Below are 15713 nucleotides of genomic sequence, written 5' to 3' on the forward strand. Positions count from 1 at the left end.
ACTCTTATTAGTTGCGTTGATGTATAATTTTTATTATTATTTTATTTTATTTTCCCACCAGAGGTCAGGCCAACAATTGTTGTAGCGGTTGGTCAGTGTCTTTAACAAACCAGTTTGATTGTAGTGTAGCTTGTTTCCTGTGTATAGTTGTATGCTCCAGAAGATGACATAAAGGTCGTAACGTCGAATGTAGATTTTAGTTATATTAAACTAAAGTTTTTATTCAAACACGGTAGTTGTCTCCATAATTTTCAAAAAAGCATTCGGATCACCGTGTAAGCCTAAAAGAAAGGAGTCAACACTATCTCTCTCTCTCTCTCTAGGACTTACAAATATTTATCTCTAACCTTTCCTGGCATAATCATTTCTATGGCATTCTCAGCCTTTGTAATCTTTTTCATTCAAAGATATCACTTTTCACCTGTCCAGCTACTAACCCTGTACAAATCCCAAATTTAGCCAACCTTAGAATACTACTTTCATGTTTGGGATGCTGCCAAATACCTCTCTAAAAATTCTTGATACTGCCTAAAAGAGGATAATTTGACTAAAGGATAATCCCTCTGAGATACAGCCACTCATACTCTTGAAGATAGTCTGTTTCCTTATTGTGTTTTCTACAGAATACTTCACCAAGTACTTTTCAGCAGAACTGGAATCCATCATTTCCCCATTTGTACTAGACTTACAATAGAATGAAGCAGCCGTCCAATCCATTTACAGTTGAACTGTAAATGGATTGGACTTCTGTTTTCTGGAACAGGCTTCGCCACAAAGTCTACAACCTCAGCACTTCAAAAAGATCCGATTCCTTCTCACTTAACTGATGCACACATACATCAATTTGCTACGGAACCTGCAGTCGTGTGTGTGTGTGATTATTACCCTGATATTAACAACTCAAAGAAATACATACCTATTATTTTTCAGGAAATAACATTAAATTAATTAATCAGCTAACACCTTTTTATTCCCGTATACGGGGAGTAGGCAAGGCCATAAATTGAGCAAATAAGGCTGAAGAAAGGAAATAACATATATTAAAATATTAATTATAATAATTTTAATTAATACTTTCCTATATTTTGGCAACATTACATTGCTGATACATTTATGATCATCAGGGATCACAAAAAACAATGATATGTGCAAGCAGGCACTAAACTGAGCAAACAAGGCTGAAGAAAGGCAACCAAAGTCAGGCCCACTAAGGAATGCTAAATGGCATTCCTTAGTGGGCTAGACTGGATGGTCTTGGCTGTTAGGCTGAAGATCTGAGGATGAGTGCTTCCCAAATTTGAGGTGGTCTCATGCACCCAAATTTGTTGAGGTTTGGAAAGTTTTTCAGGGCTGTATTTGTATTTGCTACAATGTAATAGAGTGGCCTTCTTCCAGCATATCCTGTTGCAGGTGTCCAAGCATGGTCAGCAAGTCCTGACTGGCTGTAATGGTGGAACCAGATGTAGTCCTTGTGTTCAGAAATTCTGATATTGGTTGTCCTGCCTGTTTGGCCATAGTTGGATAGTCTGCAACTGCAAGGCACCTTGTAGGTCTTGGGAATGTTGCTTGTCTTTACTGGAGCAGATAAGAGATGCCAATTTTTTATGTGGTCTGCAAGTGGTTATAATGATGTATTTCCTTTGGGATTTTTGTTAATTTTTCAGATGTGCCTGGGATATATGGAATGGTGCAAGTGAGAAAAGGGAGGTTATGGTTACAAAGTTTTAATATTTTTTTGGGAGGGGAGGGAAGGGTATTGTGGCCACTGGCTATAATGGCCACCTCCAGAACACTGCCATTTTTGTGATATATGTCCAAAATATTCCATGATTTCTGCTATTTTTCTTTACATTTTTCTGTGTATTCTCTCAGGATACACGTTACTTGCCAGTAATTTTCAATATTTCTTCTTTTCTAAGACTACCACTTCAGCATCTTCAGTCCACTATTAGTTCTGTTCCTTGATTATCAAGCACGTATCTGACGATATCGAATTACATAGTTTATCACTCAGTTTCTGTCTGGTTCTTATTTTTAAACTTCATTTTTCCCCACCATCATATAAAGAGATTTAAAGGGAAGTTGAGGAATGATGACCATTTCAGAAGTACACTGTTCAGGAAAAACCTAGAGAAGAGGAAGCATAAGGCAAAATAGAATGTTGATGAGAAAGTAATTACTGTATTTACTCGAATATCTCACCCTCATGTATACCTCGCACCCCTGATTTTACTTTACAAAAAAAAGGAATTAAAAAGTTTTGCATATAGTTTGCACACACGAAAAAAGTTTAAAACTTTAAGAAATAGATAGTGAATGTTGTAATGGCAGTTTCAGATATTTTGGAATATGGTTGAAAAGAATCAGCATTTCATCTCAACAATCGTCGGCCTGCCTTTGTCGTTGAGTCGCATGATCTTCTGTCAATACCACACCAATCATATGCATAGAAATGGAAGCAACCAGTAGAGGAAATGTGGGATTGAAGGCATTGACTTCTCGATCTTGGATTGCATGGGGGCAGATTAAGATTAAGAGACCATCATTAGAACTGTTGTGTAACTGGGTTTTGAGAGCTAAGGACATGAATTCATCAGAAATAATTAATTTAATTACAGAAGCATTGTCGCTAAAAGATTCAAATATATTTTGTGATGAAGGTGAGCAGTTACACTGTTGTGTAACTGGATTTTGAGAGCTTGGGACATGAATTCACCAGAAATAATTAATTTAATTACAGAGGCATTGTCGCTAAACGATTCAAATATATTGTGTGATGAAGGTGAGCAGTCAATCGCGTAAAATAACGTTGATAATTAACATTTAAATGCATTCATTTTATAAATAATATGAGCAATAAATTATAATGAATACTGAGGATTTAATTATAAATGTCAATTTAGTTTTTTTTCTGAAAAACTTTAGTTTCTGAAAATCCACGCATATATCTCACACCACGATTTTTTAACTTTAATTTCGAAGAAAAAAGTGCAAGTTATATTCGAGTAAATACAGTAAAGTAAAATGTGAGGAGGGAAGGGGGTCATTAAGCTGAGTACCCTCTTCTAGTTAGTATCAAGCATTATAGCAAGATTTCTGAAGCATTACCTGTAAATGTGGAAACACATTTCCAAGTTTCCATTAGGAGTTGCATAGGTGAGAAATAATGTCTTCAGGGGAAAAGAACAAAAGAACACATTTTTCTGGAAACTGAAGAGGCAATGGTTACAAAAGGCTGGAGTATAAGTCAGCTTGAAAAGAGAAATCTGATCTTATCTGCAAATATGGGCCTTATCAAAAGTAAGGATTCTGCTGGCACTAAACTTCACCAGGTTGTCCTCACTCCTGAAGAATGGTAAATCAGATTTTAACACATTTATGCTGGGCTGCAATAAATCATCTCATGCTGTACTTGATCTTGGGGTAAGGCATATGCTTCAATTGAAACCAAAACAGCATTTTTTTTTTAGGGGGGAGGGTGAGATATATTAGAAACCAATAATTAAGAGGATTGATGTATCTAGTTAGTATAATTAAATTACTAAAAGGTATAAATATGCGAAATGACATAAGTCATATGAAAACGAGTGGCAATATAAGCTAGGTAAAGAATAGGTGTGAATAGATACATCATTAGAGGCAAATGAATTACTAATAATTTGTAGTTGTGGTATTATGTGTGTCCAATAAGTTGTAGTGGGATAGAACAAATTGCATGTCATCCATCTAGATATGCTAATTCACATTTATGATGAGCATTAAAAAGAGAAGGAAAGAGAATTGCAAAATATAAATAACTAATAAACAGCACTGCATTGTATACCTTGACAGCTTAATAATATTACAAGTTATAGTACAAGCTATTAATATAACTTAAAATCAGAAATACATTTGAGATTTTCTGTATTATTCAAATATTAATTTTACAAATAAAATGCTATTGAAAAATTTAAACCAGCATACCACATATAGTGAACACTTTGTAAAAATGCACTTGGCTGATACAGGATGTACGCTAAGCAAGTTCCTACCTGATGCACAAGACATATCCTCATGCGAACGTATAAGGCACTGATATGGAAGATTTTAACAACTGAATGAATACAAATTACAAGATTTATCAAACGGAGAATAGGAATGGAGTTGACTGTTATCTCTACTCCATTCCACTTAGATCTGTAGTGCATGAGAGAAAGTCATTTATGTATAGCAGGAAGAGACCAGATGAAAACATAGCCTTGGGTACTCTGGCATAGGTAGGAAAATCTGAGGGGAGAAAACCATCTACCCACATTAAGTAACCAGGGAGGAAACTGTATATAATATCTGCAAATGGATCACCAAAGTTCAATCGATTCTCTTGTATTAGATTCAAGTAGTACAGTTTATGAAACTTCATTCTTACTACTTATAAATGGCAAACTGAATATATAAGTAATGAGTAAAATTGTTATAAATTATGTAAATTACATCCTAGATTTTTTAGAAAAAATTTGAAATAAAATGTTTTTAAACTTTGCAGTGTGTGTAAAATGCATAGTGCTTCATTTCCTGTACAAAAGCAGCAATCATGTCAAAGACTGGATTTTTGGACCTTTTTTTTTGTAGCAAATAAATAATAGCACCATAACATACCTGCCTCTTATATTCTGCAATTGGTTCAGCTACTGTCCATCCATTTACATGATACGTTTCTTGATATTCAAATGCAAATAAATTCTGAAATTTAAAAATATGACATTTGAATAGAAAATAAAATTAGTATGTAATAAAAATTATTTGAAACAATTTACATACATCGGGTCAATTTTAAATGGTATGTGAAAATATATAACTAAAAAGTAGACTTATTTGTATACATAGTCCCACAGAACATTTCTTTTACTTCTTTTCTATTTAAAGAAGTAAAAGAAAGTCATCTTAGTTAATAACAATTTTGCAAAATATTATCAGTTACTGAATTACAAGTAATGGAAAGCACAACTGGACAAATAGAAATAATTCTAGTCCTGGATGATGCATACCCACTTGATTTGTACTGTGTGTTTATTCAAGTCTGAAATCAGAAAGCATTAATGGTTAATGGCAAACAATGTGTGTCAGGGGAAAAGAGGGGGGGGGGGTATTGCTGTAGATTGATTCAAAAATGCTTCAGTGAATAACCAGAATGAAATAGTATTTGAATGCAAATTTTAAGATGACACGTTGATGCAGAATTACTGCAATAATAATGGGATAAACATTAATTAAAAGCTTTATAAATTTATTAAATGTAACAGTTCTCTATTGTAACAGTATGATCCTCATGGGGAGCTTCCTTCCTCCTCAATCAAATTCCTGATATGTACAGTATGCTAATGATAATAATAATCTAAACTTAATTATGTAATACTAACTTCCTATCAACAATTTTCATCTGGATTAATCTTATTTGTTAAGACACAAAATTGTCAGATTTTATTGTCAAAGTGAGCTTCCTGCAAATGTCAAAGTTAAATTTTACCATTGACAGGAAGATTGTTTTGATCGGAAACAAATTCCTAAGGAATCCCATCATCCATCTAGCCAGTAATTAGACTAGAATTTATGATGCCCATTGGGCCTAAGTAGTATGCTTATTTATAAAGATCTGTTACACATGAATATGAACTGACAAGAGCTGACATTCCTTCAAGCAACTACAAGTTATGTAATATGAATAAAATAAGCAAGCAAGAGCATGCAATCTTCTGAGAAGAGAAAATGGATAGTTATTCCATATATCAAAATGTGTTTCTGAAAAAGCTACTCATATCCCTAAAAATTTACTTTTCTGATTTCCCTCATTTTTAATTCAAAAATTAGCTTCCTTTCTCCTACTAATCACATCCTTCAGTTCTTTCTGGGTTTAATGTGGTCTGAATCACTATGAACAAAGTAGTCAATCTGTTGAAGTGAGACAAAAAACATGCATTACATCTAGTTTCAAGAACATGGAACGTAAGGACAAAGTAATCATAACTACTGACTACATATTAAATACTCAGTATTGCATTTTCATAGTTCCTTTAAATACAGCGATCTCTCGATTAATGCGTCTCCAATTAGCATTTTCGATTAGTGCATAATTTTTTTTTCTATACACAAATTCGATTAGTGCACCTCTAAAATTAGATTAGTGCACCTATATTCATCTTAAAAATAAATGTTACCGATTTTAAAAAGTTTCTATCTATACATATGGCTAACCATTTTAAGAAATCACCAGTATGAAATAATTTAGTTACCGATTTAAAACATTTTGTGAAGTTATTTTTAATGGTATACAGTACTACACTATTTCCATGTACACTATGCAAATTTACTGCCAAAATATATGTCGTCAGCTAATTACATAGTATTTTGTTGATCATATCTCATGCATCCTTTGCAATTGTTTTCCTTACATTTTATTTTAAAGTACTCCCAACCTTTAATCATGAGTAAAAGAATTAGTGAGCAAAAAAGTGGAAGTGTGAAAATGATTCAGAAAGTAATATCATTGGAAGAAAAACTTGAAATAATAAAGAAAAATGAACAAGGCTAGTCCAGAGCAAAGATAGGACAAGAACACAAAAATGGATGAATCAACTATAACAACAATTTTAAGCAAAGCTGCTGAATACAAAGAGAAAGGTAAGGCTGCTTCAAGTCCATCATCCATGCCCTCAAAATCAAAGTATCATAATGATGGAATTAGAGACTCCTATTTCTACATTCGAAGATTGTAACAACAAATGGATCCCACTAGGCACTGACCTTATTAAATCAAAAGCATCAAGTTTCTTTGCAACCTTGAAAGAAAGGGCTATCAATGATGAAAAAGAAGAATTCCATGCTAGCTAGTGCTGGGTGGTTTGAGCGTTTCAAAAGAGAAACAGCCTATATAATGTTCTAATCATAGGCAAAGCTGTAAATGCAGATAAGGAGGTGGCTGCAAATTATCTAAAGATTTTGAAGAAAATTGCAGAAGAAGGGGGCTATTGTGACCAACAAATATTTAATGTCGATGAACCTGGCCTTTTCTAGAAGTGAGTGCCTTCCAAGACTTTTTTGGCCAAACCAGAGAAATCTCAGCCTGGTTATAAAGTCACAAAGTTAAACGAAATTACTGCTAACAACATGCGAGCCGTTTGGAAGCACATTCTTACACATTGTGCTTAGTTAAAGAAAACCATGAAGTTGAAAGACATTAAACATATGCAGAATATAAATTTATTATTCTACTTCTTAACAAAGAATTGAGCTAACATAATTTGGCAGGCATTCTGTTTCTTTTTTTTCATACAACTGACAGTACGGCCCTATTGCCTCTTCTACTACTACTGCAAATTTTATTGCTTCTCTCTCTTCATTAGGGTCAGTCTCTAAGCACTGCTGCTTAAAAACTTCAATTGTACGAAAAATATTTCAAATGAACCTAAGTTGATTAAATCTCATTCTGAGAAATTGAGTGATTCCGACCTGCTAAATTTAGATGCACAGCCATAAGATCCTGAAGAATATGAAGAAAATTTAATCAGTGACAAGCCCAAAGTTTCACAGAAACAATTTGAAAATATTTTTCATACAATCGAAGTTTTTAAGCAGCAATGCTTAGAGGCTGACCTTGATGAAAAGAGAGAGAGAGAAGCAGTAAAATTTGTAGTAGAAGAGGCAACAGGGTCATACCGTCAGTTGTATGAAATAAAAGAAACAGAATGCCTGCCAAATTACGTTAGCTCAATTCTTTAAGAAGTAGAATAATAAATTTATATTCTGAATATGTTTTAATGTCTTTCAACTTCATCGTTTTTCTTAACTAGGCCCTGAGATATACTCCAATTCTTTTATAAAAAAAAAAAAAATTAAGGAAGAAAAAAAAAATTTGAGGAATGAATTATATTTTTTCCCCATAGGTTACTATATTTGATTAGTGCATTTTCGATTAATGCGCCTGTTTTAAAGAATGCATTAGGCGCATTAATCGAGGGATTGCTGTATTTATGCAAGTTAATTCAGAATTTTGTAAAGCCTTTCTACACCAGCCCAAATGGTGATGGCAAAGCAGGGAGTTATCCATTCAGACACAAGCCAACACAGTTCGTTGTAACAGGTTTGATATAGTGAATTTTTGTTAACATGGCACTGCTACTATGGAGTTTTCATTGAACTTTTCGGTAGTCTGTTACATTGAGCAAGTTGTTTTGATGAATTGATAGTATTAATCATTATCAGCAAGTATAATTACGAGGGTGGTCTGAAAAGTTCTCGGCCAACAACGAAAAAACAAATTTATAATTTCAAAATTATTTTTATTTTTCAACATAATCTCCCTTAAGACTAATACAATTACACCCCGAGTTACATAACACACGACTTACGTAAATTCGCAGTTACATAATAAATCTACTAGTGCATATGAACACATTTGCGGCTTTGTGCAAGTGCGTCTTTAACAGCTTATTACAGTACAGTAGTAGATGCCTCTCACTTGTTATCATTGCTAGTTTCATTGTTTTTTACCCTTAAAATGGAATGCAAGCGCAAAACTCAATACGCCGATAATAAATCTAAAAAACAAAGGTCTGCAATTACTTTAGAAGAAAAGTTGAAAATAATTCGTATGTATGAAGGCGAGAAAATTCTATCAACAATAGCTTGGGAAATAAATCGACCTATTTCGAATACAATAGTGAAGGATAAAGTCTGCATTGTTGAAAGCACGAAAGGGGTGCAGTAGCGTTGAAGGGCACAATTATTACCAAGAAGAGGCTGGGCCTGATATCAGAGATGGAGAAATCGTTGTCTCACTGGGTGATCTGAAACAGAAGCGGATACTGTTAAGTTTACTGATTATCCAGGAGAAGGCTATGTCCTTATATAAGGATTTAAAAGAGCAGGCCAGCATCATGGATGCAGAGAGTACATTTAAAGCTAGTGCTGGGTGGTTCGAATGATTCAAGAAATGCACAAATCTGCACAGCATCAAAATCACAGGTGAGGCAGCAAGTGCAGATACAGACGTGGCAAGTCGATTTCTCAAACTTCTGGCAGAAATAATTGAGGAGGGGGAATATTTGCCTGAGCAAATATTTAATGTTGATGAAACGGCTCTGTTTTGGAAGAGGATGCCAACATGGACATTTATTGCAAAAGAAGAAAAATCTATGCTTGGATTCAAGGTCACAAAAGATCGGATCACTGTTATGATTGGTGGCAACATTTCAGGAGACTTAAAACTTAAACCACTTAGAGTGTACCATTTCCAGAGACTGCATGTCTTTAAGAACATTGATACGAGTATATTGCCTGTAATCTGGAAATCCAACACCAAGACTTGGGTTACACATGCGCTGTTCGGAGACTGGTTCAATAACACTTTGTTCACCAGGTGAAGGAATATTATGCCGAGAAAGGAATCGCGTTTAAAGTGCTTCTCCTCTTGGACAATGTCCACGGTCACCCAGAAGAGTTGGATGACTTTCATCCTGATGTAAAAGTTGTTTACCTTCCTCCTAGAACTACCACACTATTGCAACCTATGGATCAAGACGTTATTGCGACCTTTAAAGCCTGCTACCTGTTGTGTAAGTTCTCCCAAGCAATCAAGGATAGCGATAAGAACATTACTTTACATGATTTCTGGAAGATTTATAATATCCATAACTCTATCAAATACATCAGGGTGGCTTGGGATGAAATCAAGCAGACAACAATGAACACTGTGTGGAAGAAACTCTGCCCAGAAATGGTCCATAATGTTAAGCGTTTCACGAAGGGAGAGAAAACAATGACTGGTATGGGTGCTGAGTTGACACAAGAATTACAGCAGGTGATGGAGATGTCTGTAACTGGCACAGCAATTAGAGCTTGAAGTGGATAACGATGACATTAACAAGCTTCTTTTGAGTCATGATGAAGAGCTAACTAACGATAACCTTATTCAGTTGGAGGAATTCAGAAATTCCGAAGAAAATACTAAGCCGATTGAACTGCCAGACAAAGAAATTTACAACAAAGGGACTAGCTGAGGTTTTTTTAACTTGATAGACATGGCATTAGCAAAATTAGAATCGATGGATCTGAACACTGAGCGGTTCAAAAATGTTGGCCACGTATCTATTCCGAAATGTCTATCTACGAGGACAAGAAACGTGTGACCACACAATCTACTCTAGACATGTTTGTGAGATGCCGTTCACAGCGAAGTCAAGATGACAACTCAGACTATCCTGACTACCCTCAGGCTTCGACATCGAAAGGGTAAAACTTCTAGCAGAACAGCATTCCTTAGACAGCCAACTTAGCCATCACAAGACATTTTTTAATTGAAAAGTGAATATTTCAGTTTGTTTTATATTCTTTTATATTATGTATTTTTCACACTTTCATATTTACAGTATGTATATTATTCAAATACAATTGAAAATTTTTTTATAATTGAATTTTTTTTAATCACCCCAAAAATGAAAAATATCTGATTAATGGCAAAAAAATTAATGTAAGACAGCGATATGAGTAGCCATTGAACATTTTATTGTATGTGTGTAATTTACAAATTAGACTTACGTAACTCGGGGTGTAACTACATTTATTCCAGCATCAAGTGCTATTATCCCGTCCCTGTAGGTTCTCAGTAAGATCTGCAAAATACCCCTCTACAGCTGTAATCACCTCTTAATTCGAAGAAAAACGCTAACCAGTGAGGAAGAGTTTTAGTTTTGGGAAGAGAATAGAAGAGTCAGAGGGAGCCAAATCTGGGGAATAGGGTGGATGTTCCAACAATTCATAGTGCAGATCCCTTAATTTTCCCATTGCCAAAACACCTTTGTGGACAGGTGCATTGTCCTAATGAAAGATGATTTTTTTCTTCTGCAAATCAGGTCTTTTCTCTTGAATTGTTGTCGTCTAGTCTGGTTAAACGATCACAATAATATTTCCGAGTTACTGTTTTATCCTTTTCAAGATAATTAATAAGCAAAATGCTTTTAACATCCCAAAATACTGATGACATGACCTTTCCTGCTGATGGAACCGACCTTGTCTTCTTTGGTGCTGAACAACCGGCTTCTGCCCACTCTTTTGACTGCTGTTTGGATTCTGGTGTGTGTAATGGTGAATCCAAGTCTCATCCATAGTAATAAATCGACACACGAAATCAGTTTTATTCTGTTAAAACGCTCCAAGAACTGTTCAGAGATTTTCATGCAAGTGCGTTTTTGATCTGCTGTGAGAAAGCATGGCACCCATCTTGCATAAAGCTTTTTCATTTGCAATTCTTCATGCAAAATATATCCTACACGTTCTTTAGAAATGCCTATAGTCTCAGTAATTTCATGCACTTTGACTCACCGGTCAACCAATATCATATCGTGCACTTGATCAATGATTTCTGGTGTTGTTACACTTTTTGGACGTCCTTCACGTGGATCATCTTCAAGGCTGGTATGGCCACGTTTAAACTCGGCAGCCCATTTCTTAATTGTTGAAAACGAAGGAGAAGAGTGCCCATAAATTTTTATGAACTTCGAATGAATTTCTTTTGGTGTTAAACCTTCTTTTACAAAGAATTTTATAACCACACGATGCTCAATTTTATTCCATTTCAAGGGATACAGACAACACTTTTGCTTCAGACAGCTGTATAAAACAAACTACTTGATAGAATGACTTGCAATTTCACATGGATGCTTATGACAGATGTACCAACCTAGAAGAAAAAATCTTGCCAATAGTGTTGCCATCTATGGTCAAGGCTGAGAACTTTTCAGACCACCCTGGTATGTTTCTAAATATCTCTTAAGACTAATCAGTACAAATTTTAGTATTCAGTTTCAGTTTTGTCTAATCAGTACAAATTTTAGTATTCAGTTATGCTTCAAATGATATATATCATCATCATCATTCTTTTTTACATGCAAGTTTCCTAGCTTCTTATGAATCTGATACTGCTTATGATAAGATAGTTAATCCTATTTGTAATGTATGATATGACAGTAAATTGCATGTGTTTTGACCAGTTTGCCGGGATGAAAAGCCTGAGTTGCTAGGAGGAAAATTCTTGCTACCTCCATATGAGACTAGCTAATTACCTTCAACTGAAAAGTCCTATACAAAGAAAGCAAAGAGAAGAAGCCCTCTGGTTGTCCAGGACAACCAAAGGAGCATCCTCTATACTTAATGAGCTATGGAGAATCCTTAGTATATTCATATTTTGTATATAAATATATATATATAAACATTTATATTTAATAGATGTATTCAGATGGGTAAGAAAATATTTTTATTTAAATCCTAACATACCATAATTGTGATTGTGACAATCTAAAAAGAAGAGATCAATGTCTTCATAATCAGTTTGGCACTGCTGTTTCATGAATCTTAACATAGTTTTCCATAATTATTAGATTTCTTTATGTATGAGCTCTTAATAATGAAACTACAGCAGTTCTACCCATTCTTCTCACATGTTGCTAATTTTCTCCTCTCCTAGTTTTTTGGCTTTATTTCCTTCTTGAAGTCAAGGAATACCTCCAAATTGTGTGCTACTTCAAGAAAAATATGGTGCTTGAAACATTCAAAGTTGGGGACCATTTACTCCAAGCATGAAGAATCATAATATAAAAAATTATCAAATAAAGAGCCAGACAGCTTCATTTCATTAATGTAAATTACATAGAAATAGTGGATATTAAAGATCCAACATTATCTCAAAGCTGAAGATATATAGAAGCTTCAGAAGTTTGACAAGAGATATTATGAGAATTCAATTACCAGCTGTTGTTGTTGTTTTTTTCTTACTCCTGAAACTAAGGCATCTCCTGAAATCATGTAATGGTTAAAACAAAAGATGAAATCAACAGACTGGACAGTCCATATTTCCTTCAAACTAGCTAATGGATCCTAAATGTTACTGTAGTCTTTTTCAAAATGAGAATAAATTATATAACAGATTAAATCTTAATACACTGTCTAGTGGAATGAGTAAATGTTTACATTTACTCATTTACATGTGAATTATATTATATCCCATAAGACTAGAAGCAATAGTGAATTATATCTCGTAGGACTATTAACAATAGAACCCTGAAGCATAAGTTATTTATTTCCATTAAACAGTGATGAATATCTATCTCTAATTTCCCTGATAGCAAAGAAAGGTCACGTGTAATGAGGATAAATTAATACTAATCCACACTGTCATAGTATACTTTTACAATACAGCACTGTCTTATAATACTATGACAGGTAGATAAAGAAAAGTGTATCAGAAAATTTTCTGTATGTCAAAAATTCTGCATATGTAAATGTGTTATATAAACCTCCATTTGGAAAGATTTACTGCATTACAACAGCAGCTTATTTAATTAATATGGCACATCAAAAGAAAAATGTCATGAAAAATTTTTAATTATATCTAAATAACAGAGAATATTTCACTTACAAGTTTGTTTGATAAAGGAAAAGCATACTGCTGTAATTTTTCAAAAACATCTCTCCTGGAATGGTTTTCTTGCTTGTGGGCAAACCTTAAATTTCTCATATCCTTACAAAACAACTCAATGCCATATGAATTTTCCCCCCTACTGCTTGCTCCACCTACTTTCTCAATGCGACTAACAACTCCTAATGGTACATCCAGTATAAATGGTGATGATGGATCCTAAGGATGAAAATGAAACTTTAGAATACCAATCGAATAATTATATTTTTGAATTTACACAGCAAAATTAAAGTCTGGATTAAATAGATTGGGAAAAATTCTACATTAACTGAGACCTATTTTTTTTTTTTAACTATTCAGTGTCCAATGAAATATTGAACTATTCAACACTTTAAAATCTTTCATAAAAGTTTATAATGATTTTTTTTCTATTTACTATGTCTCCAAGAATCGATTCCTTGCCTTCCAAAAAAAACTGTAATCTAAGAAAACTAGTTCTTAAATTGTGAGGAGAAGAAAGTATTATTTTATTATTGTTATTTCAACCTTCCACCAAGAAAGTGCTTCAAAGTGATAAGGCACACTACAAATTATGGAATAACCACTGTATACTAAATTAAATGTTACTTATATTATAAACATAAGTTCAAGACTGGTTATGTTTTTGAAGGAAAACAAATCCAATCATGCTCTTAGACTGATTGACTGATTGCTAGTGAGGAAAAACAAAAAAATTAAGCAGCAGATGAAACAACAATTGACACTATGATACAACAAAACCAAAAGGTAACATAATATACTCTTCACACTCTGTATCAATTGACATGCATTTATTAACACTCAAACTACTCTCAATCCGTTTAAAAATTTAAAAAAACAATCTAAACATGTTCAACAATGCTAACAAAACTAAATGACAAATATTAAATTATAAATCAAAAGAAAAGACTGAAAATCTAATAATCCTAAAGTGAAGTTATTAGATAACCTCAAAGTAAAATAAACACATCAAAAAGGTCTTAATTAGTAATTAACGTTACAAATAAACATGTACGGTGCTAATTATCCATGAATTCCAACTTCAAACTGTTGTAAGCCTATTACATATTTAGTTGGCTGGGTGTACTGAGGGTTACATAATCCTGTTATTGTTCTAGACCAGTGGTTCCCAATCTTTTCCCACTTGCATACCCCCTTTTAAACCCATTTCTATAAATTGCACCCCTTGTTTTTAAAATAACTGTTTTTAAATACTGACACTTTTGTTCCGTGCCTATCTTAATATAAAATATAATGTTGGACGTTTAATGGATTTTTTATAAAACTAAGAAAGGATTAAAAAGAATTTAATACTTCCTATATTTCATCCTAGTCACTAGGACATTTACGGGGATTACAAAAATAACTAATGTAACATAACACAAATATCATACAATACTAAGCCCAACCATGTGGGTGACACTAAAGTCCTATTTAGGTGGAGCGCCCTCTAAGGGCAGTTGTAGGTGACCTGGAATATAAAGTAGGATCTCTGGTGATGAGTGTTTCCCAAATTTTCAGAAGCTTAATGCAACCGTATTTATTAAGATTTGGTTCATTTCTAAGAGCTGCTGCTGCTTCTAAGAATAGTCTCTCTTTCTTGAATTTGCTATGATGGAGCATGGTGGTTTGCTTCCATGATACTCTGTGGGTGGTGTCCAAGACATGGTCAGCCAAGCCTGAATGACCGTAGTTGTGTTTACAGATGTAAGACTTGTGTTCCTCTAGGCGGATGGATGCTGATCTGCCTGTCTGTCCAAAGTACGCCAGCTTACAGGAACAGAGTACTTTGTAAACTCCAGGCAGAGAGAGAGAGGAGGGAGCTGATCTTTTGTAGAACGGATAAGGGTAGCAAGTTTGCAGTGGGGTTTATATGCTGTGTAGGTTGTACTTTTTTAGAATCTTGGCTATTTTTTCAGATGTGCCATGAATGTAGGTTATGGTGATGGCATTTTTAAATTCTTGTTGACGAGAAGGACCGGGAATGGGAGAGGAACTAATTATTTTTTTGATACTGTGATCGCTGTAGCCATTGGAGAGGAAAGTGTTGTGTATGTAGTTAAGCTCAGTAGTGAGGGCGGTTCCACTGGAACAAAGATTGTGGGCTCTCTTGGTAAGAGTTTTCATAATGCCATATTGTTGAGAGGGGTGGTGGTGTGAGAGTTTGTGAATGTATCTGCCTGTGTGTGTGTGGGGGGGGGGGGGTTTTCTGTATACAGTGAAGGCAAGT

General features: G+C 34.3%; 1 protein-coding gene across 2 annotated transcripts in view; it reads right to left on the minus strand.

Moving 5' to 3' along the window:
• mtm (phosphatidylinositol-3-phosphate phosphatase) overlaps positions 1–15713 on the minus strand; it is a 160016-nt gene that overhangs the window by 96832 nt on the left and 47471 nt on the right. For both annotated transcript variants that reach the window (XM_090391293.1, XM_090391294.1), the window contains 2 exons: positions 13445–13663; positions 4636–4719 (listed from right to left, as the gene is read on the minus strand). In XM_090391293.1, coding sequence (XP_090247419.1) covers positions 4636–4719; positions 13445–13663 — 303 coding nt within the window. The remainder of the gene's footprint in view (positions 1–4635; positions 4720–13444; positions 13664–15713) is intronic.

The sequence above is a fragment of the Typopeltis vanoorti genome, chromosome 4, assembly GCF_054136105.1.
Source record: "Typopeltis vanoorti isolate ZY-2024b chromosome 4, IOZ_Tvanoo_1.0, whole genome shotgun sequence".
NCBI lineage: Eukaryota > Metazoa > Arthropoda > Arachnida > Uropygi > Thelyphonidae > Typopeltis > Typopeltis vanoorti.